Source organism: Astyanax mexicanus, chromosome 12 (assembly GCF_023375975.1).
Source record: "Astyanax mexicanus isolate ESR-SI-001 chromosome 12, AstMex3_surface, whole genome shotgun sequence".
Taxonomy (NCBI): domain Eukaryota; kingdom Metazoa; phylum Chordata; class Actinopteri; order Characiformes; family Acestrorhamphidae; genus Astyanax; species Astyanax mexicanus.
In genome coordinates this window covers 6,731,636-6,758,065 of record NC_064419.1, presented here as the reverse complement: position 1 = coordinate 6,758,065, position 26,430 = coordinate 6,731,636, and the positions used below count along the sequence as shown (strand labels likewise).

The 26,430-nt window shown below is 35.7% G+C and overlaps 2 protein-coding genes across 3 annotated transcripts in view; one reads left to right on the top strand and one right to left on the bottom strand.

Moving 5' to 3' along the window:
* The window catches only part of LOC103028180 (zinc finger protein GLIS1), a 149,222-nt gene extending 131,547 nt beyond the window's left edge, over positions 1 to 17,675 (bottom strand). For both annotated transcript variants that reach the window (XM_022670238.2, XM_049485580.1), the window contains exons 1-3: positions 17,450 to 17,675; positions 15,043 to 15,198; positions 14,669 to 14,950 (exon numbers count right to left, since the gene is read on the bottom strand). In XM_022670238.2, the coding sequence (XP_022525959.2) occupies positions 14,669 to 14,930 (262 nt within the window). In that variant the 5' untranslated portion in view covers positions 14,931 to 14,950; positions 15,043 to 15,198; positions 17,450 to 17,675. The remainder of the gene's footprint in view (positions 1 to 14,668; positions 14,951 to 15,042; positions 15,199 to 17,449) is intronic.
* Positions 17,676 to 18,662: 987 nt separating this feature from the next.
* On the top strand, positions 18,663 to 22,787 carry dio1 (iodothyronine deiodinase 1). The gene is made up of 4 exons (XM_007236125.4): positions 18,663 to 19,099; positions 19,884 to 20,027; positions 20,208 to 20,407; positions 21,672 to 22,787. Exons 1-4 carry the CDS (start codon positions 18,745 to 18,747, stop codon positions 21,735 to 21,737), a joined length of 765 nt encoding a protein of 254 aa, XP_007236187.3. The 5' UTR covers positions 18,663 to 18,744; the 3' UTR covers positions 21,738 to 22,787.
* Positions 22,788 to 26,430: the final 3,643 nt, after the last annotated feature.

The window sequence follows — 26,430 nt, the reverse complement described above, 5'->3', positions numbered from 1 at the left end:
ATCATACAATGTAAAAAAATGTATTTAATAAAATGTACTGATTCTGAATGGGCCACTGTCAGCCTGCACCAAGCCAGACTGAGTTGTGCGTTGTTTATATAAACTATCTATAATAACAGTATTAACAGTTGGGATCTCCCAAATGTGATTCGAAAATATTTGAATGTACTGTTAATTCTGTTAATATCGTTATATAGTCATATTGCGGAGTTAAGACTTACGCTATTTACGATATTTAATTTACGCAAATCTGTGATAGGCTGTGTTCGGTATTAGACTTCAGCCAAATGTTTCATTTTAACCGGTTTATGACATTTTGATGATTTTTACTTTAGTGTCTCACTAATAAACAGCCAACATGTATGCTTTTGCCCATACTTTAGTCCATGTTGACACATCGTGTATCATAGAATGTCAGAAACGATGTAAACTTATAAAAGTAAAAGTAAACTTATTAGAAATCATGTACTACTTCCACATGGTTTGAAAAGTGGCAATTTATGTACAGTAAGTACAGATATATACAATGCTACCTGAAAAGGCATAGGCTTTCAGTGGCACACATCTGGCTCTAAACATGATTTAAAGACAGACTGATCAACTCCAGCTACAGATAAACTGAGACCAAGATCCATATTGCAATAATCAGAAACCTGAAGAAAGGCATTTTAGAGCTATGGCTGATTTGTTTACATTTACAGCAAACACAGGAAGAAAAGAGCGCTCGCTTTTGGCTCATGCTAGGTAAAAAAGCCTGGAGGAATTTTCTTTAGTAATATATGTAAATTCTTTGTCTTTACACTATGGTCGAAGACTAGTGTATATTTACCTTCAGAAATATTTTTTATGATAATGGTCTCCAACAATTTAATCTCAGGCTTCTCCTTATTCCCATACCTCAGGCTTTAACCCTAGTTTCCACAAAATATACAATATAATGCAATATGCAATAACTACAAATTAAGATTCTAAAGTAGTTTAAGCTTGTTTTTAAGCATATTTTTAAGGGCTTGGCCTTGCTGCACTCGATTTTCCCAGCATATGAAGCAGGTTAGTGTTTGTAATGTACTGTGGACCTCTATCTAACTCTGCCTCACTCTACTTCACTTTCTTTTGTTCTACCAGGGCATTAGATTTTTTTGTACTGGTTGCTTTTTATTCTTAGGCACACCAGCACCTAATCTGTGTAAAAAAAATTAAAAAGTCATTTTTCCTGATGACCAATATTAAAAATACATTCTGAAATCTGGAGTTGTAAACTTGCAGTAGACACGGCTGAAGTTTTTTCTTGCGTATATGACAACACTGAAGAAATATGTTATTAATTTTAATATTTAGAATATAAGTAGGAGATCGCTAGATCGAATTTGTTCATGTAGCTTGCCATCAGCTGCCGGAGCCCTGAGAGAGTGCAATTGGCCTTGTTCTCTCTGGGTGGGTAAATGGCTCTCTTTCCTCTCATCACTCCTAGGGTGATGTCAATCAGCACAAGGCGTCTGTGAACTGATGTATCAGAACCAAGTCACTGTGTTTTTCTCTGAGTGCACTGTGATGCTAATTAGCAATGCTGCATCAGCAGCAGTTCAAAAAGGTGGAAAAGAGGTGGAAAATGGGAAAATACTACAAAAAAAGTAAATAAAGACTGCAACAGCATGAATGGTAATATATATTATTATAATGTTGTATGAAGTTTCAAACATTCAGTAGATGCAAAATAAATCTATAAACTTTGTCTATTCAAGGAACAACAGTAACTTTCCAACACATGCCAGTATTATAACATTAACAATATATGGCACACCCCAGCTTATATACTACAATCATGTTCACAGATTTGATATCACACCTTACAGCACATTCCAGATGAAACTTTCTACTGACCAAATGTGTTCTTAGTATTCTTGGGGTGTGGTGGAACATTTATTCATGCTTTTGGCAGTGTTTCCCAGCGAAGCACATTTGGGAAATAAGGAAACTGCCACTTCTCTTCTATCTTCTTTATTAGAAGAATGTCATCTCTTATGTCCTGCTTTGCTTCTTCTGACATAATTTAGCATTTGATTTCAAAACAGTTCTAAAATGCTATTTATTTTAGCTTAATTTATAAATGAGAAAAGCTCAAACGTCAATTAAAACTGGAAAAAAACTAAAATGCCAACTTAACAGGAGAAGGAAGAAAAATCTGTTAGTAGAGGTCTATGTAAAAAAAAAACTATTCTGAGTCATTCTGGTGTGTTGCCACAGCTAGGGATACTATCCCTTTTTTTGTTTCTATATTTTATCTGGAAAACAGCCAGTTTGTAAAGAGACAGTAAACTGAGTAAAGTGGGAGTGTGAAGCTGCTGTATCGGCCTGAGCTCAGCTGATGTATGGCAACATAGACTACGACTCTATGTTTGACTGTGGTGTCTGCAATTCTCCAATCTTGTTATCTTATGTAATAAATGAACCCATGCATTATTCTATATTTACAGCAAACAGTCTTAAAACACTTAAAAAACACTTAAAAACAATTACTGAACACCTCCACCCAGTTTAAGAAGAGTGTATGATGATGCTAGTATAGTTAGCATATAGCTAATTGGCTGGGTTTAAGTTTCCATTGGTTGTTAGCCACATTAGTCTCTTAGCTCATGTGAAACACTATTCTGAAGAAAACTAGTCTTGGCAGGTTGACTACAGCTGGGATAAGGAGGCAATTGTGGGAATTTAACTTTTCTCTGAACTACCACTTTAAGCCTTCTGATGAACATTAATTCTTATCATAGAACCCAGGAGTGTCACTAAAGCTGCAGTGTTTTCACTCTAAACGAGCTGAACTGAAGGCTCAACTATAATCTCAGAGAAAAGCCCCGTGCACTCCTGGATCAGTTCAGCACCAGAGAGAAACAGGAATTCTTCCAGAACCCTGCGCTTTTATTAACGGCCAGTAATAAAGTATATAAACTGCACTATTAGGCTTTATAATGTCTTTCATAGCTGCTCTGGGGCCTGGCCAGCCAATCAGCTGCAAGAGAGCGCGGGCACGGCCCTACGGCAGCTCGCTGGCACGAGGAGAGAGACAAAAAGAGAGGACGCAACTGGGCCACTTTGGACCGGTCCTGCTTTCTGCTAATGAAGAAATAAAACCCAATGCATTGTGTGTTTGCTCCACTTGTGTTTAGAACGTTTGGACATAGCTGGGGTCACTGGCGAACCCAGACTTGTTAAAGATTTTCTGGCTTTGTCCACAAGCTTTATTGCTTGTTTATTCCTTTCTTTCTTCTTTCTCTTTTTCTGCCCTGATCTAATCTTTCTGGCTTGACAGTTTGACAGCTCACTTTGGGGCTGAGTATTGGCAAGAACCTGGTGATATGATACGCATCACAATTGCATTTCATTATGATAATATATATACATATATACATATATACATTATTACATGTATATATATTTAACATACTGTGATACTGAATCTGAGTGATAGAACATTATTTTCTTTCCAATCTGATCATTGGAAACAAAAACATAACACAGCACTGCCTTCTAGTGGAGGGGGTTTGAACCAACACAAAATGAACCACTGTTTGAAAACAATTTTTACATGGGAATTTAAACTTGTAACATGTACATAAACAGAAGAACTGAGAGAACCAAGACTTGAAAGAAATAAAGAAATATTTCTTAAGCGTTTAAAAAAACACAGAGATCGCTCATTGGAAACAATATTCAAGGAAACAACTTCTTAAAACATTCAAAAGAACAGTGAGATGGAACAAAGTTTCTAAACTCATGTTCTTTAAAACATGAAGAAGAACACTGAGCAAAAAGTCTTAACAACCGAAAGAACACAAGGAACAGAAACCACAATGAAAAAACGTGAGGAAAGAACCAAGACAAAACTTCTTAATAGCATTAGAAAGAACTCTAAGAGAACCAGGACTAAAAAGAAAAAAAAATACAATCAATATCTAAATAACAAAAAAAAAAACTTAAGGAAAAGCATAAAAATAAACTTTTTTTACAAGCATGAGAAAGGGTTATGATGAGAAGCCAAGAGTCAAAATTAAAAGCTTCTTGAAGAAGTAGAACAATTATAACAGGAAACAAGACTCCAAAGAATACCGTATTTAAAATCTTAAATCAAACCAGTAGGAGGAAGACATTACTCAAAAAGAAATATTTGAGAAGAAAAATGTGAGAAAACTAAGACTCAGAAAGAATAAATTCTTCAAAAACTTTAGTAAGATTAGTGAGAACTATGCAAAACATTTTAATAGCATGAAGAAGGTTAGATGAATGCAAGACTCAAGAGAAAAAACTTCTAAGAAGAACACTAAAAACATAAGAACAAAAGAACAAAAGAAGCTAAAACAAGACTCAAAAAGAATATCTCAATGACTTGAAGCATGACAAACAAATTAAAGCCATAAATATAAGATACCATGGTCATATGTTGTCCACAATTGGACACACAGGACACACAAGATGCCCCCACTCCCCACCCTCTCGGCCATGTTGTTAGACGGGCTCGGGTTTGTTCAGCTTGTGGCGTGATCTGAATGCCCTGTAATGTAATCTCTGTGGCATTTCTGGGTATAAAAGAATAATAGTTGATAGTAATAAAAGCAGCAGCGGGGCGCTGGCATCGGGGCGAGTGTCCGTGTTTGTGTTTCATTAGAGGAGAGAGAGAGTGAGGGAGAAGGAAAAACAGCTGGATAGCTACAAAGTCCCGCCATCCGTCACCTTCAGCACTGCGTCAACACACTCGCGCCGGACCTGCCGCTAAACCGGACCCCCGACACACACACTCACACACGCCTGCACAGGGGGAGGCTGACCCCGGCCTTTCATACATGAAACGCTCTAACCATGTGCTGCGTGATACAGTCAGGATGGTGTTCTGGAAGGGTGAATATTCAGTTTTATTATTGGACTGCATAAAATACTAATAACACATATACCTCTGCTGTACCACAAATACCTTGCATCTGCATTTTTGCTGTTTGTAACTATTTGCCATAATGTCAGTTATCTGCCAGTTATTCTATATATTGTATCAGAATTCTATGATGAATGGACAAATAGATTGAGATAAAATACTTGAAGTAAAATCATTTTCTAATGAAAGTTTTCCTTCTTGTGTAAAGCTGCCATTTTGCATAAACAAGATTTTCTAGATTTTATCTCTTAGCGATGCAATTTTTTTATTTTTTGATAAACCGATATTCCAAACATCAATTAACAGTTTTGTAAAACCCTTTTGTACACTGATAATATGGTCCAGTGCAAAATTGTATTATCTAAGCGTTTTTTGCTAAATTTACACATGCTTATTCCTGCAATATTAATTCAGTCACCCATTTATTTACTAAGGTAATTTGGATATTAAATAAAAAAATAACCAGATTTGTATTTACTGTGCCATTTTTAAGACCTTTAGAAAATGGATTTAAGATCTTTTAAAATAAATAACGTTTTTTCCTTTTAAATAAACAAATTTAATATGGGTGCACAGATGTGGGAATTCTGGGAAGATAACAACTAGCCTAAATCAATGAGTTGAAGCTAGTGTTGCTTAGTCCTTTTTCAGCATACACAAAATACATAAGCAAGTGCCAGTTTGAAATATTGACCATATCCAATACCGATATAATTTCAATATCTTTGTGCATCCTCAAAATGTAAGATTTTCAAGGATTCACAGATACCGTTTTCATCAATCTTCCTCACAGAATTTGCTGGCCATTCTGATGGCTTGTCTGATACTTAAAGAAGATTGTGCAATCTCTATTTTTAATACATGTCTAATAAAACACATTTTAAAATTTGCCTTTAAAAACATGCCCTTAAACATATAATCAGCCACTTCTGTCTTGTGAGATCGTGCAAGTGCTCGTTCATTCTCATCATCTTTAGACTTGGTTACTGCAACTCGTGTCAGGCTGGCCTTCCTATTCGATCCGTACTGCAGCAGCTGAACTTGTCTTTAAAAGTTAAGCCCTGTCACTCCATCTCTACCTACCCTGTACAATAATATGAATATACAATACTTCAGATAGAAAACCCTGACTGGTCCTACAAAGCTAAAAACAGTCCAGTGTTTCCTACCTGATGCTAATGTTCAAAACCTGATTCATACTTCAGCCATTTGTCCTTTGAGTACAGCTCAGTTTGACCCATCACGTCTAAGGAAGCATGTAAGACAAGCTGCCAGAATCTTCTCCTCTAGAACAAGTGTTCAAACAGCATAATCCCTTTTTTCTTATCTTCAAACATCAAGTAAAGACCTATTTTTTTTTTTAAAAGCACATAATGAAGCATTTACATCACATATATTCAATCTTTTAAAAGAAAATTAGGTGTTTGTAGTGCTAGTGTGTATTTTTTGTATTGTGTTTTAAACATCTAATTTCAATTAATTACATTTTATAATACAATCTAATTGTAGAGACAAAATGAAAATAATCAGGTAAATAATAAATCTGTCTGAAGAAGCAAACGTGTTGTTTTTAATATTCCCTGATTGTGCTCTATGAAAATTTATGACAGGATAAAAAAGGGACTCTACTGCTTGGAATGTCTTCCATAACACCTCTCTGCAGGAAGCGTCCAGTGCAGGCTCCGCCCCCAGAGAGGATTTTTCTTTGATGAAGCCAAAAAGAAGTGTGGGGCCAAGAACAGCAAGTGCCACTGCATGAAATGTAAATCAAAAAAAGAGAGAAAGTAAAAAAGCCTCCCGCGCTCACTCTCGTATGCAGTCTGGAAACGCAGTCGCTGCCGTCTAAAAATGCATGAGTAATTGGGGTTGTGTGGACGTGCGGTTAGCCGTGGCATGCTAACCTGGCACGGTCAGAGACTGAATCGCCTTCATCGCAGCACACGCAGACACAGAGTGAGCAGATCCATTTCACATGGGGCAGCAATCTGAGCCCTGTATCAAACAGCAGAGATGGAAGCAGATGGGGAGAAGTAGGGAAAAAGGTTGGAGAGTGGGCGAAGGTTTTATGAGTGATTCTCAAGACAAGGTTCAAGCTAAAAATACATTTTATGATGATTCAACTCAGAGCCAACTGTGTTTTTTCCCCCCGCTCGAACCCGGGCCTAAAGCACGCTTCCCCTGCTACTCCAGAGATATTTCAACACTTATTCAAACCAGATAATATTTTTTAGCAGGGTTATTGGTTTGGCAGTTATATTAGAAGGTTGTACTGGCAGAGCATTTCTAACCTTCGGATGACGGATGCCTCAGGCTGATTCACAATTATTATTTAGAAAAATACAAATGTAACAAAACATGCACTCAATCCTATTTGCATGACACAAACAGGATTCCCCTTACCTGCAATCCCAAAACAAATAATTACATGGCAATCACAGAAACAGTAGCTTTTATAATATTAGCTACCCAAAGCAACTAAGAACAGAAACACAAGCCTGATCCCCTAATCAGTGTTACAGAAGGAGACTGGGTCAGGAAAAAACTCTTTAAGAAAACATGAAGAAGAACCACACTTATGAGCAAGAAGAAACAACAATGAGAAAAAAAGTGGCTGCACAAGCAGGATACTGTATACTTAGTAGATTGTGAACCTGGTAGGATATGGGTAGCTAGAAAATACTGATATATTTCAAAGGATTGTAAAGGATTTTGTTCTGCAATACTGTATGAATTTCTCAAAAACACAGTATCTATTTTCAATTATTAGTTTACCAGTAATGATGGTTTAGTGGTTCATTTTGTGTTGTTTAAGCCACTTTATTTCCAGGTATCTACATATGGAGCTGAAACCAAAAGTATTGGAACATTACTGATTATTTAAACAACAGTGCGAAATGTCTAGGCTCAGTTTGTGATTTGGGTTTTGTCTGTGGAGGCAGTGCATTTATTGTTAGAGTAATCAACATAAATTAACAGAGAGCTGCCTATGGGTAAAAGACAAGCAACTGTGAAGCTGAGAAAAGATGGAAAATCAATCAGAGCCAGTGCACAAATATTGGTCATAGATAGTACAGCCATTTGAATATCCTGAAGAAGAAAGTCATCACTGGTGTACTAAGTAACATATGTCAAATGGGTAGACCAAGGAAAACCACAACAGTTCATTACAGTAACATTGTTAGTACTGTATATAACAACTGTAAGTGACCTCAGCAATGAAGAGGGCAAGAGTGAAAGTATCACAATCTACTGAAAGATAATTATTTCACACTGAGCACTCTCTCTTTTCATGTTAAGATGTTCTTAATGCTTAGATGCAATGAATATCAGTCAATTACAGATGCTGTAAATAATGTATACAGAAATCCTGGAAATTAGTTTAAAAATCTATTAATTTCCTATCAAAATACTGATATTGAATTACTGTCCAGCCCTGGTTGATACAGAACATGATAATAGACCCAAAACATGAAAAAACACATACAAGATGCTCCATAAAACGTTGTGTTTAACATATACATGATAACATAAACAAAGATTGTGGTCAGACCTGCAAACTAAACACACACATATAGCAATCTTAAAAAATATACTTTATGTATAATATTTGTGAACAGCCCATCTAATCTAATCTCTGAATATTCTGTTTAATTAACTGAATTATGCCAGTGCCATAAAATGGCATTAAACATCTTAAATTGACATTAATACTATTAGTCACCATTATTTCTGGGACAGTATATGGTTTAATTAAAACAGTTATCGTGGTAGACCTAGTTTTTGGATTATTATACTAGTTTATTATCATTATATCATTGCCATTAAATTGTCTTAAAATTACAATAGTATCAGTAATCGCAATACTAGTAAGTGTTACAGGCCTAGCCACTGTTAAAGCTTTACAATCACAGGTTTATATTTGCTGACACACACTCTCCCTGACTTTAATACACTAATTACGTTAACACTCCATTTCAGAATGTCCAGTCAATTTGGTTCTGCAGTCATCTCCACGACTCAAAGCATGACTCCATAAACCTTCAAACAAGATACACTGACTCAACAGACAAGAAAAGCCCTGAGATCTGAATGTTTGGAGTGACTAAATGTTCTGTGTTCCCCCAAACGGCCAGTTAATTTAATGCTTGACAATGAAAAAATGGGTTTTCTCATTAGAGCACAGACAGTGAGTTCTTTAGCCCTGTTTTTTTGCTCAGTACTGAAATACCACAGAAATATACCACAGAAAATCATCATCGGCACTTTGTGAATCAGTGGAGCAGGCAGTAAACATTACAGAGGGCAAACACCAGCTAATTACCCACAGCTTCTAACTACGTCAACAGAACCACTCAAACAGAGCAGCCAGAAAAGGAGGAAATAATTAGAAACAGAGCAAAAGACAGAGCAAGAAATAAAGAGAAAGTGAGAGGGAAGCGAAACACTGTAACAAAAAGTATTTGAACACCTGCTCATTCATTGCTTATTCTGAAATCAATTGTCTTAAATAAAGCTCTAGCCCACACTTGGAATTAGGCATCCCATGCCTGATGTTTACGTGCTCCAATGTGTCCTTTTCTGCCGCCAATACATCTCTTCTACAGGAGCTACACAAGCTGTGTGTGCACTTGTACATCTGTGTCAGCAATGGGTGCAGCTTAAAGTAGTTGGAGGCATTCATCAAATATAGTGCAATCTACACAAGCTGTAAGAGACCATAATGGTTTACATAAACTCAATGTAATTTATTCAGGTCTAACTTAACTGCAAAATCAAAATCACAAAAGAAGAAATACCTTAACCTTTTAACATTCTCAGAAAGTAAAAAGAAATATAATATTATTTTTGTGGTATTTTTGGTCAGTTTTCTTGTCCAGGAAAATAAAAAAGGTTTAAGACCTCAGTTTCTTAAATATACACCTGTATCAAACGATTGAAATGACGTGTTAAACAAAGTACAAATATAAAATAATAATAATAATTATTATAAAATGTGTGCCTTATAAAGTTACATAATTACATTTATCAAAATCTTTGAAACTATAAAATGCATAAAATAATTAGTTTACCTTTCAATATTCTATAAAAAAAACAATCCTAGTGTGATCTATTGACGAGAACTAAACAGCCACTGAAATGCACATAAAGCTTTATTTGAATTTTTTACCAATTGGTAGAGCAGATACTACCAGGAGTTCAACACATTCTTCAATAAGGTATAATGACTGAAATGTGCTCTGTTAAATAGTGTCAAAAAGCGGAAGGTAAAGGGTTAACACCCCTTTGTATTTGGATATTGTGTATTAAACTCTTGTAAAAGGGTTGTGTATGGCAGGAGTGACCAACAACAATTCCTAACTATAATATAAACAGTGTAAAATGGGAGTTCGGTCAGTTACTGAGTAATTCATTCTCATCCTCCCTGCTTTTTACTGTTAATCTAAAATGTATCAGCAATGAGAAGACAGGAAACTCAGTCAAGGGGAATTCAACATGGTGCCAAAACTTTACAGACTGACTAAACACAGCCTGAGTATGGGGTACAAACGACCAAAGGAAAGCGAACGCTTAAAGTGATGTATCTGTACATCAATTTATATTATAATAGCAGCTTCAGAATCATGTTAATGCATCACTATATTCAAGAGTAATATAGAAATCCTGTAATATTACCCTATCATCTCAGTCCACATGCTTCTCTTACTTTGGGTGCTGCTTTTGGATTTATCAGCTTTTTAACTAATGCACGTTTACAGCTTTCCATGAGAGGGCGCTCGAAGTGTGATTGACATATTAATGTGTGTAAAAAACATATATAAAAAGTCAAAGTTAAAAGCTTGGAATATATAGTAGACAGTAATAATCAATAATATTAATAAAAAATAATGAAGGAGCTGCTTAAGCACAATATAAAAAAACAACTGATCACTGTATTTGGTTTTAATTTTCAGATTTAGGTTTTCTGATATTTTTCCCCAATCAAAAAAAGATTTATGCAGAGATTACATTCTAATACAAAAGCCACAGTCAATGTGTTCTATTTAAAAACAATGTTTTTTATAAATCTGTTAGCAAATGCATTAAACACCTTCCAGTCACCACATCGTTACTGTACAAAGAGAGCAACCAACATGCCTATTACAAGCCAAACCTACACATTTTCTCACTTACTGGCAATTACAGCAGCATATGTAGTTTGTTCCACACTGTGGAGCGTCTGGAAGCAGAAGCTTTGAGAGGAAAACGCATGAGTAACAACTAAACAAAGAGGAAAAAGCCCTTTAGCTAAAGAACCACACAGAGAAAAAGTAGCAGTGCTGAATTAGCACCTAAATCAAAGCACAAATCCCACCTTCCACAGCCAACAACAGCTCCAGCAGTTTAGATCTTACAGAAACTAAAGGAGAGCTTCGGTCATCTGCCTCCGGTTAGCAGCATGCTGATGGATATGGCTGGTGTTAGTGACATAAACATGACTATGGTCAGATTTGATGTAATTTAATTAAGATATTATTATTTGGAGAGCGCACAGTAAATTTTCACCACAAATTTATTTCACACGACTGACATTAAATGTTGTAAATATTAAAATTGTAAAAGCACATATATTATTAAAAACAGGGCAGCACAATATATTGTTTTGAATTGTCATCACAATTTGCAATCTAGGACACATAAACAGCATTATTCATGACTTCATGGCATATTGGATTAATGACTTGACTTGAAATCTTGTGAATATTTCTATATATATTGCAGTGTATATTACTGAGCAACAACATATCATAATGACAATGAAAGTGGACAAATTTAAAAGTGAAATATGTCTAAATATTAATATTTACCTTGTAACACATTTATAAAAACAAACCCAGCATCATCCCAAATATCCACAATGCACATACACCAAGTATATCAGAAAACCACCACTAAACACAATAACCAAAAAAAAAGACCACAGCAGTTTAACCCGAAATAGATTCAAATGAACGTGGTCTGAAAGAATATATCTCCACATGTCAGAAAACTTTTCTGAGCTTTATATTTGACATATCAAGCTCAGAAAAGTTTTTCTACAGAAAAGTCTCAGAAAAGTCTTTCTACAAAAACAACATCCAGGTCAAGCTAATTGTGCCCACGCACTTCAAATAAACAAGCACTTATCAATCATTCATCATAAAACGTGTGCTCAAATAAAAGCACACCTGAACAGCTGTTTTTTAAAGTGTAAATATAACTTAATATAAATATAACATAATATAAGACCAACTTTTGCTGAGAATCTATAATGTCCCAGTGACAGCCATGTAAGTCTACAGGTCAGATGTATATGGTAGAACAGCCAGACTCAATGTGATGTTAATTCATCATTAAATGTGCACACGCTAACGCTATGACATCTCTTTAAAATAGTGTAAAAACATTAACACCACAAAATACCCTCCCCTTAAGACAGCCTGACTTCTTAGGTTTCAAAAGAAATTGGAAACAACAAGATAAAAAATATGTAACCAGCAATACACTAACATTTATCACTTCTGTACATGTAAGTATACCATTAGGTTGATGTAACTGCCAGCACTTAATTTCTCTTGGTAAAAAAAAATTGTTACAGGAGAAGGAATAAAACATTTTTAAATGTAAAGTTTGTTATCGTCACATTTTTTTATTTATAACCATGTACAAATCACATATAAATCATGTATAATGAAATGTCCACATGACATAAAGAACAGATGAAGGGTTCTAATAATGTAAAATCAAAAATACTGAAAAAAAGCTCTTCTTATTATAGACTGATTTCTAAACCCATTCTGTCTCTATAAGAATCTTATATGAGATCTATTTCTGCTGAGCCGAACCTAAAAAGCCGCAGTGATGGCCATGCGAGACCGCTGCCACTTCACAATAACTTTTAAATTGGTCCCTATTTTCAAATTTGTGAATCTGTAGCGTTTATGTTTAGCAGTTTGTTTGCTCCATTAGTTCTAAGATTCGCTGAATGTTTGGGATGGATTTGAAAGACAAAGAAATTATTCATTTTGGTTATAAAGTGGGTAGAGGGGCTCAGTTGTGGGATTGAAGCTCATAAATGCATTCAGAAACATGTGGTTTGAGTTTGGCAAGCAAAAGTCATAATCAAACCCTCCGAGTCGCTCAGCGCAAGGGACAAACTGCTAATATGAAAGTCAGATTAGTATAATGATAAGTTTAGTAAGGAGAAACTAATTGCCCCTGCCACCTCCGACACAGAATCACAGACACACACACACACTTAAACACACACACAGCATCTGAAGAAAACATCCGCTTTAAGCACAACATAAAAATGTGCATACACACAACATACACAGAATATCATCATTTACTCACACACACACAGGTGCGTAAATGCTGCAGTGCTAATGTGTGTAGGTGTGTGTATGTTTAGTGTGCTATAATGTACTACAAACAAACTGTGAACTCGCACACAAAACAAGAACAAAACAAAACTTAAAATCCCTAATTCTTTTTTTAAATATATACAATTTAAAATGCATACAATCATATGCATTTTTGTATATAAAAAAAACTATATAAATCTATGTCAAAGTTTAACAAATTAATGAAATACTACAATACTTAGCAAATTCTTTGATGCCAATTAAATGTAACACTATATTAAAAAACCACAGCATCTGCAGGAGTAGAGAGATTTGAGGTGTCTAGGTCTTGAGCGCTACTGAGATCAGCCACTAGCAAATGTGAGTTTACAGACTAATAAGAAGAACTACACACTACCCATGAAGCAAAATGATAATGATAGAGAGTGATGAAGATAGTAGATATATGTTATACTGTAAATGTTAGATATGTTAGTTATATATGAAGAACATTTATTAAAATGCTACAACTTCTTTGTTGTTTAAGAAGGAATGGCACTGTTTCTGCCCAATATCATCATTTTAATCCAGTGCATTATTAATATCATGACATACTGGTTTACTGGCAAATTCTGTATTTTATAGTAAAATAAATATCGCTTTTTTCCCCCATTTTTTCCAATATTGTGAAATATTAAGGTCCAGTAATTTAACAAGATTGTCCAAGATTGTCCAAGTAATTTTATATCCGTTTTCATTGTATGTGTTCACAAGCCAAAGTAAAGCTAGACAAATGGTTTAAAATAATATTAAAACATAAATACTGAAAAATTAGGCTCTCGTGAGTTTATAGGTAATTCTTTTTATGCGTTTCAAATATGAAAGTTATATTAAATAAATATGGATAAAGATGGACAGCTGGACACATAGATAGATAGACATTTAAAAAGACAGACAGATTGGTACATGCCTAAAAGTAAACATTGTAGACACATAGTTTAAAAAACAGGCACATTTATTTAAATTAATCCTCAGAAAAATGTTTTAATAAATAGATGTATAAAAAAAAATATAAATGTCCCCTGACACAGTAATATAAGATATGTTGATATAAGTGGATAATCTTAGCTAGACCTACACGAGATAAATAGACAGACAGATGGATCGATAGACAGATTGTGTTCATTTTCAGATTGAAATACGAAAGTGACAACTACTCAGAGCATCATAACCATAATCTCTCTCTCTCTCTCTTTCTCTTTCACACACACAGAAAGTACAGTGCGCCGTACAAAAAACTCTATTCGGGTTCACATGTTTTCTGCACTGCTTAAGTAAACTGTGTGCGTGTGTGGGTGTGTATGCGTATGTGTGCCCGTCCTACCATGATCCTCCATGTGTCTCCTCGCGCTGCTCTCCTCGCCATATCTCTCCGTGGACAGGATCGCGGTCCTCTCACCGGGAGCGCGCATCTGGAACGCGTCGGACTGCGGCTCTCGCGCGTGGAAGGATGCGGGGTCAGGAGCGCGCCTCGGCGTGGTCTGCTGGAGCGACTGCCCGTCGCCGGCCGCGCGTCTCCAACGCGCACACACCCGAAGCGCGGAGTCCAGCGCGCGCAGCTCAGACTCTGCCGCGTGCATGTTCATGCGCACGAGCGCATCTCTACCTGCACGAGACACACACAGCCTGTAACACCGTGCACGCGCACACAAACATAAACACAAACCTGTGCTCGAGACACTAAACACACACACACACCTGTTGTACTCTGTTCGCGGGCTCAGCAAAGTTTCGCTTGCCGCAGCGCGTGCTCTCCGCGCGCATCTTTCTCCTCCTCTCAGCATCACTACTCAAACTTAACCCGCCCGCTTCTCCCCATGACAGACAGCTCCAACCACAAATCAGAGTGAGGCCCTGCTGAAAAAAGGGACCAATCAGGAGGAACGTGATTCAGAATGAGTCGAATCATTCAAATGATTCAGACACAGATTTATAAGATTGATTAATCAACATAATTTAGGTCTGCTACTGATACTGCTGCTGCAACACACAATCACACACACACACACAGGATGCGTCCCAATTGTTTACTACACATTAGTAGACAAAAATATGCACTAACCCCTTTGGTAATAACAGAAAGTGATGAAGTGTTGCATTTTTTTTATTTTGTCATTTTTTTATTTATTTATGTCCCTCCATTTTTAGCTTTATATATGATGAGAATAACGTATTACATACATATATATATAATATTGCAAAACAATTCTCCAGCCACCATTGCTGTTGCACTTGCATTTTTAGCCACCAATATATTCTAAAAATCAATACTGTGTTTTTAAAAATTGATACTGTATTGCAAATTGATACTGTATTGCAAATCAAAATATTGCAATATGATATGATATTGTTTCTTCGTATAACCCTAATAAAGTAGCCTGTCCTACTGACTGCCCTTCTTGTGAGAAAATGTGATTGGCTGCCCACTAGGGTGCACTGTCTTGCCATAATTTATTATGATGTGCCCTCTAGATCAAGGCATTTTACCAATGTGTCCTTACAAAGGGTGGCCTTTCTAGTTGAGAAATATATAGGGTTCTCTTAAAGGTACAAAGCGGGTAGATTAAACAAGATGTGGTGCTCTCACAATAGAAAAACTGTATTTAAAATAAGGAAACAGATGAATGGTGATACACTGCAATGAATAAGAGATGACACATCAGCCTGATTCAGCTGAAATTAATTTTAAACAAACATGAGATTATACCTGTCTTTTAAATCTATTACTAATGTGTGAGCTGGAAAAGCATGACTAAAATCAGGAGGTGTTGTAGTGCTCAGACAGTGCGTCATTTCTAAAGGTAAGATTTGTGGGAAATGTGGGAAAACTGTTAATTTATGATAATTAAAAAAGTATGATGATAAATCAATCTTATATTGTACCCATTTAATCAAAGCTTTCTGCCAAAACCTTGCATGTTTATTGTGGCAACAGAAGAAATGGAAACACATTTCATTTTAGGGAACAACTTCATCATAAGGAACAACTTCCAGATTTCTTTTTTTTTTTTTCAAGTTGTGTCAAGTGGTGACTTTTAGATGGTTTGAATGTTTTGTAATAAACAGGCTTGTACATTTAATATGTGATCATTTAATCACTTATATGTGATGATTTAATACTAATATGTGATTAAAAATGCCTCTTTGGGCATTTTTTGTTTTAAAAAGTCAGAAAGGCAGCTAGGCCTTATTAAGAACTGTTAAAATGTATTTAATTAATTGTATTTAATTCCTGTTTACAAAGTGTGTAAGACTGAATAAACAGTGGTTTGAGAGAAAAGTGGGACAAACGTGATCATAGTTTTATTTTTGATCTCATAGCATGTCCAACCCTAGGTCATTTATTGTAGGATGCCACAATATTGTATTTATGAACAAGGCTTTGGACAACACAATGTAACCCAATTTCCTGTACTCTTCTGGCCTCTAGTGGTCACTTTTATTAGGCTTATTATTGTAGGTACTGTATTTACTTCTTGGAGTGTCACACTATTAACTGACTTTTCATCCAATATCCATTATATAATATTTTATATTATAATTTTTTTGTGTTTTGTGTTTTTAATATTGAACCTATCTATTTTTGTCACCTTCACCTATTTATATGATAAGATGAATGGACCAATATTTCATTGAATTCTATTAAGAAAAAATAATCAATTCATTATTTTAATTATTATTCATTTGAATTAATTACTATTATTATCGTTATCATTGTTATTGTTGTAAAATACACTGTATATGTAAATTTACTATTGCCTAAAACTTTCTAGTACTTATGAAATTTGATTACTGTAGAATGTAAAAGTAGGTAGTAAATTAGGTAAAAGAATTAGGTAAAATTAGGTAAACAAGGACAAAACTATAAAAACTAGTTATAAACAGGTTCATAATAATATATTACCATTATATACACTATAATTGCTTCAATTAATTTTCTTTTTTGCTATGCTTTACACACCTGAATTTTATAATTATATAAAAAAAAACAATACATTAGAATATTTAATATATTTATATAGTCATTGATTAGAACACCTAGTAAACTTACCTGACACCAACTTTGCTAACATTAGCTAGGTTAACTAGCTAGCTATTTACTTACCTCGCCATAGGGTAGCTAAAATATCAGCTAATACATCTAGACACATTTATCATATTAATTATAACTTTATTAAAAATGTCAGGTCATTAGCTGTAAAAAAATATAAAGGAAAGCAGCCAAAGCAAACAAGTTAACCTAGCTAATTAGCAACTAACATTTAGTAACAAGTAGCAAGTAAGCTAACGCTGAATATCACACTGGCTTGGGCTCGCGCTGATCCGTTGGATGTCCGTTAAATTTTGAATTTGAAATATGAGTGACTGCGCGCGCATTATTCACTCACTAAATTAAGATAAACAAAAAGCAAAAAATATTATTATATTAATATATTTCTGTAAACACACATACAGTCTGTGATTTGTTCAAGAATAATGGCAGAGGGTGAATAAAAAATAAATAAACATTAGAATAAACTCAAATAAACATTAATTCAGTGATCAGTAAATCTCTACCAGTAAATAACTCTAACCTATATAACATTTGAATAAAGCCAAATAAACATACAGTCAGTGGTCAGTAAAAGTGTCTACCTGTAATTAACTCTAACATATATAACAGTAGAATAAACTCAAATAAATATGAAGTCAGTGGTCAGTAAGAGTGCCTACGTGTAATTAACTCTATATAACATTGAAATACTAAACCCAAATAAACATAAGGTCATTGGTCGGTGAGAGTGTCTACCTGGAATTAACTCTAAATAACTTTAGAATAAACCCAAATTAACATAAAGGCAGTGTTAAGTGAGAGTGTGTACCTGTAATTAACTCTTTATAACATTAGAATATTAAACGCAACTATACAAAAAGCCAGTGCTTAGTAAGAGTGTCAACCTGTAATTAACTCTATATAACATTAGAATAAACCCAAATGAACATAAAGTCATTTGTAAGTGAGTGTCTACCTGTAATTAACTCTATATAACATTAAATTAAACCCAAATCAGCATAAAGTCAGTAGTCAGTGAGAGTATATAACTTACCTGTAGTATGTGAGACTGGGGTCAGCATTACTTTATATATTACATTTGTTTCTGTTTATTGCATACAAAAATACATATTTATTATACAGCATTTATCATTATTTTATTATGAATCTTAAAATAAACATCTGCAATGTTTTTTAGCCCTTTTGGACTTTTACTTTGAAAAATATAGCGATTTTACCGAAGCCCCCTAGATGGCTCTGTGTAGTTCTGGTGTGCAGAACATGCAGAGCAACAATAATAAAGTTTCATAAGTGTAGAGCGGGTCAGTCAGTCTTTGGGTCTGGGCTCGGGCTGGTTCTGTGTCAGGATGTGGACCGCTGTGGGGTTTACCCTCCGCAGGCTGAAAGTCTATCTAAGCTCTATTTATATGCTTCATCTGTTGCTGTTCCAGTTCTGTGTTCTGAACCTGCTGGTCGTGCTGGCCCCGGGTCTGGCCCGGAGGATCATGCTCCGGCTGGGGGTGAAAAGCACTATGGCCCTCAACCCGCTGTTCCGCTTCGAAGACTGGGCTCCGTCTTTCACCACAGCGCGGTTCCTGCTGGCGGTCCTGCGGGGCTGCTGGAGCTGTTTTGGGGATTCCGCGTTTGTGGGCTTTCGGGCTCCGGATACCCCTTTAATCACCATGAAGGGGGACAAAACCAGCGTCCACCAATTTATCAGAGGTAAATGGTTTAATTAAATAACAATTCCCTCAGGTTAGCTATGGTTTATTGCTCTGATTTTATATTCAGATAACTCTTTAAACATTTAAAATCACTAACTCCCTTATTTCCTATTTCATTCACTTTATTGTTCACTTGTTTACTTTTTTCTACTTCAATCCGTTGCTCCTTTATTATTCACTCCCACCTTTCCTCATTCCCTCATTTTTTCTCTTTTTCCTTCATCCAATTACTCCATCAATTATTTTTTCATTTCTTCACGTCAATGTGCAGTTGTTTATTTAATTTCTCCTTTCCTCCCCATTTCCCTCTTTTTCCACTCACCCTCTGCTTTTCTTATCCCCTCACTGATTCCCTCCCTCAATTTGTCTTCCTTCATGCAATAACTTTCTCTATTCATTCTTACTCCACTTCATTACTCCATTGTTTACTCACTCAGTACCTCACTCATTCACTAACTCACTCAGTTCTTTAACCCTTCACCCTGGTTCTCCCTTATTCTCTACTTACCTCACTCAGTCCCTTACTCTCTTCCTCAGTTTTCCCTTCCTTAACACCATTGCTCCCACATTTACTCCCTGTAAACATTCCTCAAGTTTTGACTCCTTTGCTTCTAATAATTTTATTCTCCTTTACTTACTAACTTTCTTTTTTGATTCACTTACTTACTCACACACTCACTCACAACCTTTTCCCATTCACCTCCTCACTCATTCATGCTCTTGCTCCCTTGTCAGGTTATTTCTCCCTCTGTATCTCTCTCACTTTGGATTTGTATCTTCAGGTAATCGCCCCCTCATCCTGAGCTTTGGAAGCTGCACCTGACCTCCGTTTCTGTTCAAGCTTGACGAGTTCAAGCAGCTCGTCAGGGACTTTGGTGACGTGGCCGACTTCCTCGTCATCTACATCTCTGAAGCACATGCAACAGGTAAACTGCGCAAAAGGGAAATAACCTTACTCACAAGATAACACCTCATAACTTATACAGGTATGGGCAATCCCAAGCCTTCTCCTGAGATAACAATAATGATCAATTTACATATTTGTGTCCCATGAATGAATATTCATGATTCAGTTATTTGCTGAATATTAACTGGTCTCTCTGTAGATGACTGGGCCTTTGGCAACAATGTAGACATCAAGCAGCACCGGGATCTGTCAGAGAGACTGACCGCAGCTCAGTCCCTTGTTGAAAAAGACCCACTTTGTCCTGTGGTGGTGGATGAGATGAGTAACATAACAGCCAGCAGATATGGAGCCCTTCCTGAGCGCCTGTACGTCCTGCAGGGCGGAAATGTCATGTACAAGGTGAGCACTTCTCATATTAGAACCCAATGGCTTCTACATTTAGCCAACTGCAGGTGGCCTTTGTGCTGGTGCTGTGGATGTTTAAAATGTGTCTGGAGGTGTTATAGACACTAGCTAAACTTCCTTTTTTTTCTTTTTTTTTTGGTTAAACTTTAGCTTTGGCTTGGACAATGAGTATCTACATATTTACAGGGTTCTACAGATATTGGAATGGATTACAAAGGTCATGGTTCAGTTTTCACCACAGTTTGGACCTCATACATCAGTACAAGTTCAATACAATGGGAGAGAGACAGAAAAGTAACCTAGATTGTTGTTCATTTATTTTAAACAGACTGTTTTAGGTGTTTGACCTAGGACAATTTATACTTTTGCTTTACACCTCCCCAGAAATGTAACTACGTGTCATGTGACGTAAACAGCAGGAGCTGTGATTAGTCTGCTAAACCTTGTGTTTGTTAATTAATCTTTGTTCTGTATGAATTGTTTGCGCTTTTCACTTATTTGACTTGATACATAAAGAGCTTTCCTGACACTTACGGACAAATCATTTTAGTTGATAAATATAAAGAATTGCGTGCAACTGTGAAGATTTGGCACAAATAAACATATATACTCATATGCCTTGGACTCCCCATTTGCACAGTCTTGGATGTACATCATATTTTATATAGTTTCTGGGCTCTTAATTATTAAGTATGTGCCTTTTTAACAATAATCCTAGCTCAAATCAGGAGCACTAGTGCTCTTAGCCAAAAAGCACCACAGCAGCCAGATCAAACCTGAGCCCCTTTGTGTCTGGAACAAGTAGTTTGGCACAGGAACTAGGTGAGAGGGTTTCATAAGGACACTCAAACAGGCCTTTAGTTATTATGATCTGGCTGACAGACAGAACAAGTGGTCAAACATTAGACAAAATCTGTCACAAATCCAGTATGTCTGTAAAGCACAAGCCACAACAATTAGGGATGCACCACAGAAATTGAACAAAATAAATAACAAGTAGGGTTTCATTAAATGTGTCACTTTTTCTCTAGAAAAATGTCTGTAAACTGTCATTTTTGGGTCAGTCTGACACTTTAAAATGTTTTCAGACAGTTGCATGTAAATTCTTCTTATTTGTTTGTGCTTTTTTGCTATTATCTGAGCAGTAATGTAGGTTGCCAAATATTTGATGAATCCTTAGTAAAAATCTACGTAAATTTCCACACATGAAAGTCTCCTGTTTTTAAGACTTAGTTAATGTCTCTCTTGTGTTGCTCAGGGTGGAAAGGGTCCTTGGGGCTACAGTCCAGAAGAAGTACGTATGGTGCTGCAGAAGATGAAGTAAGAGATTCAGGATGGAAGAGACAGGAAATGCATGTCCGAGGCTTTGCTGCTCTTTTTCTACTTGAACAAAAAAAAAAAACTGATAAAACTAGTTTTTAAATCCACCGATTACACTTTAAAACATTTAATGCGTTATTACAGGTAATGCTCCTGCTGTACTGAACTGTTGTCAGCTTTGGAAGGTTTTCCAAATATAATGGCAAATTTAAAGGTCTTTACATAAACAAGGATAAAATACAAAGATATCTATGATGATAACCATCTTTAATCTGATATCATATTTTTATATAGCAACAGATTACCACTCATTGGTTCATTTTGTTCAGATTACCCGTCTTATCTTCACAGAGAGTGTGTTGTCTGTGATTTATTAACTCGTTGTGTGGGTTGTGTTTATGATGATTAAAGATGAAACCTCATAGCCTCTGTAGTCTGATGTAGAAATGCACAAACACTAAATGTTTTAATGACATTCAGCATCATTCTTTGATACAGACTGATATTCACAGATGTTGGAGTTGTTGTACCAATGAACAACTATGTTTACACAACAGGTAAAAATCCCCAAAAAAGGCCCAAATCAGAATTTATTACCAAATCCGATATTTCTATGATCTTTTTAATGTGATCCATAGATGAGTTTGGTATAAACAGTCCGCGCTGTTTTTTATTGCTGCAATCAGCACTTTAAAGGAATAATTTTATATTTTCTATATATTTTAATATCTGTATACATTATGGTAATTCATGTATACGTATGAGCATTGCCATATTACAGTAAATGGTATTTCACAAAACTATTAAGCACAAATTCAGTAAATTATGCAGTAAATCCTCAGCTCATAAAACAGCTATCTGCAGTAGATGACGTTTACAGTGGAAACCCCTGGTGACTGTAAAACTGAAGTTTTGTTGGTAGTTGTGTATGAGATCAGTACAGAAAAGATTTATTGCTCTTTTATTTTAAATATATACCATTGTAAAGCAGTTAGCAATGCAATAGTATAAAAATGCCTTTGGAAAATCTATTTTTGTATGAATATAAAAATTTTAGGGCTGGACCCGAATATTCGGGTATTCGGATATTCGTTCGTTGAGTAGGTATTCGGTTTTTAATTTTGGTATTCGGATATTCGTTTTTTTTTCTCCTTTCCAGAGTTCCATCTCACTCTAACCACTTCTGTTCTCGCGGGTCCCGTCAGAATATCTTGCGCGCGGGACAGAACTGAACTGTTATTGGCTGGAGCGGGAGTTTAATTCAGACGATGCGGGAGCAAATTAATAAATAGTTAAGAAAACTGTAATAATTGTAAAAAAAAAAAAAAAAACCTAAAGAAAACTCTCAACGCGCAGGATGGACCGACACACACACGCACACACCGATGGTGTTTGGACTGGGGTAAGGAACGGCGCTGCTGTTTTAATAAATATATAAGTAAATTTGAAGCATTAAATGTAGTTTATTTAATTTATATTAGGAACGTGGGGCGGGAGCGGCAGAAATGTGTATGTGGCGGGCGGGCGCGGGATTAAAAGAAGCAATTTTTTTGCGGAGCGGTAACGAGACAGAAACGCGGAGCGTGGAAGAGTGGGTTTAAAAATCAGTCTCGCGCAGACCTCTATTATACATGATAAAAAAAAATGCAGGCTCTTCGAAACTGATTTATATAATAAAACGTAAGGGGTAATGTGGCAACAGTAGGGGCTAAATCGGTTACAAAAGCCTGGCCTACAAAAATGATGTCTGAACGAATTTCCTCTTATCTAATATAATTTAAAATGGTTTAAAAATATAAAATAATTTCGAAGCAAACGAAATATTTAATATTGAGCTTATAGCCCAAGTGCAAAAATACAAAATCAGTAATACGGCTATGCCCTGCACAATCCTTTAACCGAAATAGACCAAGTACAATAACGTCATTAACAATGACTTTCCTCTACTCTAATATAATTTAACATGGTTTAAAAATATAAAATAATTTCTAAACAAACGAAATATTTAATATTGAGCTTATAGCCCAAGTGCAAAAATACAAAATCAGTAATATGCCCTGCACAATCCTTTAACCGAAAAAGACCAAGTACAGTTTACAATGACTGTCCTCTAATATAATTAACAATGTTTAAGAATATAAAATACTTCCTGAACAAACGTTTTTTTTGTTTGCTTTTTTAAGCAAATAGCCTAAGTGTGAAAACACAAACAGCAATTTACTGGGCTGGCTTGCGCAGCGGAGAAACCATGCAGCAGCAGCCTTCTAGCCTGCTTATGCAGCGGATAAGCCGCGTGTGGGGCAGCAGAAATTCCGGGATGAAAACACGATGAAATCTGGGCTAAAAACACAGAAAAAATATGGGGTGAAAACACAAAAATCCGGGATAAAAACACCAAAAACTCCGGGGTGAATATGTCTCGTAGGTCAGAGCAAATTGAACATTTTTCAGTGGATTAAAGGGGCCGTGATTTGCTTTTTTTTTTTTTTTTAAACCTCTTTTTTTAAAAACGAATATTCGAATATTCGCTTTGAATCAGTGCCGAATATCCGGAGCTCAAAAAACGCTATTCGTACCAGCCCTAAAAAATTTGTACTTTACTTGAGTATTATTGAAATTAAAATCTTGTGCTATTACTCATTTATTGTCCTGTGTATTAATTGTTTTAATTAAACTCATATCCATTTAAATGAATTTGCTCATAACTATACAATGTTTGTGTGAAGTGCTTCCATTTACTTCCATTTACATTCAACTGAGTACAGTGTGGATAGATTTGTAATAAACTTCTTTAATTTTTTAGGATTATGTCCTCATTAATGTTGTAGTTCTTTTTAATAGTATATAACATATATGCACTGATCAGTCATAACATTAAAACCCCTGCAGATGTAGTGAATAACAATGCATGTGTTAACATGCATACAGCTCTGGAAAAAACAAGATACCTCTTTAATGATGAGTTTCTTTGATTTTACCTAATTAAAAATCTCTGGAATATAATCAAGAGGAAGATAGATGATCACAAGCCATCAAACCAAGCAGAACTGCTATGTTTGCACCAGGAATAAAGGTATAAAGTTATCCAAAAGCAGGGTGTAAGACTGGTGGAGGAGAACATGCCAAGATGAATGAAAACTGTTGTTAAAAACCAGGGTTATTCCACCAAATATTGATTTCTGAACTCTTAAAACTTTATGATTTTTTTTCTTCAAACATATACCTAGCAAATATAAATAGCAAAATTAGAAACTGAGAAACTGAAGTGGTCTCATTTTTTTTCCAGAGCTGTATAATAATCTGATAACTGCAGAAAGATTTTGTCAGTAATTCAATCAACATGTTTTATATGCTTTTTGGTAAGCAAATGATTGGAAAACTTTTTTATTTAAGTACCTACCAATACTGGACCAAGGAAGGACAACTAGTTAACTGGTGACAGGGTCATAGGTACCCAGGACTCACTGATGCTTAGTTTCAGTTTTCTTTCTTTCAAACAATTTAGGAAGATTATAGAGAACTGTCTGTCTAAATAAGATGATCTAACTGAAGCAGAAAGGTTTGTTTCGATCACGCTGACCTTTTCTGCATGACCTGCTCGACTGGACTGATAAGCATTTAATAAGTTTGTTGTTTGCCAGCCAAGAGATTTGATTGTAGGCAGGTTGGAACATGTAGTCTGTGTGGAGGAGTGAATGGCTCCTCTCAAAAATATATTTACAAGATCTGACAGGCTGCTGTGTAGACCGAGAGGAGCAGATCAGACACTAAAGACCTCCATAGTTAAGGCTTAAAAATTGCTGTACAAATGTACAGACGCATTTAACGACATTTGACAATAATATACACATTTTAAAGGACATTCCAACCAAAAACAAAAAAATTAAAACTGACAATTCATCTCCAGCTAACAGTATTTGGTTAGCAGAACATTTTCTGAGCCTTGTAGTTAGAGTACTTAGAACAGTCAATCAGTTTTATGGATATGGAAATGTTACCATATTTTTCGAACTACAAGTTGCACTTAAAATCTTTTAATTTTACCAAAAAAGTGTGTTTTATAATCTGGTGCACCTTATGTATGATTTTTTCCAGTAAGGACGTAAGGAGCAGTATTAACATGAGCCGCTAACTGCAGCGCCAGCTCTTTCGCTGTTCAGAGGTGAGTATATCAGACTGTAGTCTGCATGTTTACAGCGTTAAAACAAGCTATGTGGAGAAAAAACACTAGCTGACAGCACCCTGGCTTGGTGTAGCGCTATTGGGCAGCATTTACTAGCGCTAACCGTGCCCAGAGCTGCTGCTAACTGTGGCTAGCGCTGCTGCTAACTGCGCTGTTGAAAATATTGGAAATCTTAGCTAAGCTTACTGTAAATAAATGGCAGCGCTCTACTCACCCAAATAAACAGTTTTCAGGAGATAAATCTGTGTAGTTTCACATCCAGTGCTTGTTTCTTTCTTTTTTCTTTTTTTTTTAAGAATTACAGTTTTATTTTGTGCGTATCCCTCAGCTTCCCAATTTGAAGGTAAAAATGGCAACACCCTTGTTATTTACTAATGTCACTTAATAGCGCCTAATAAAATATATGAACATTATGGACTTTTATCTCCTTCATGTTAAGAGTTTGTCTAGCTAGAAATCTTATAAGATATCTTATTATTAAGGAAAAAGGCCTCTGAATAAGATTTATTCTAAT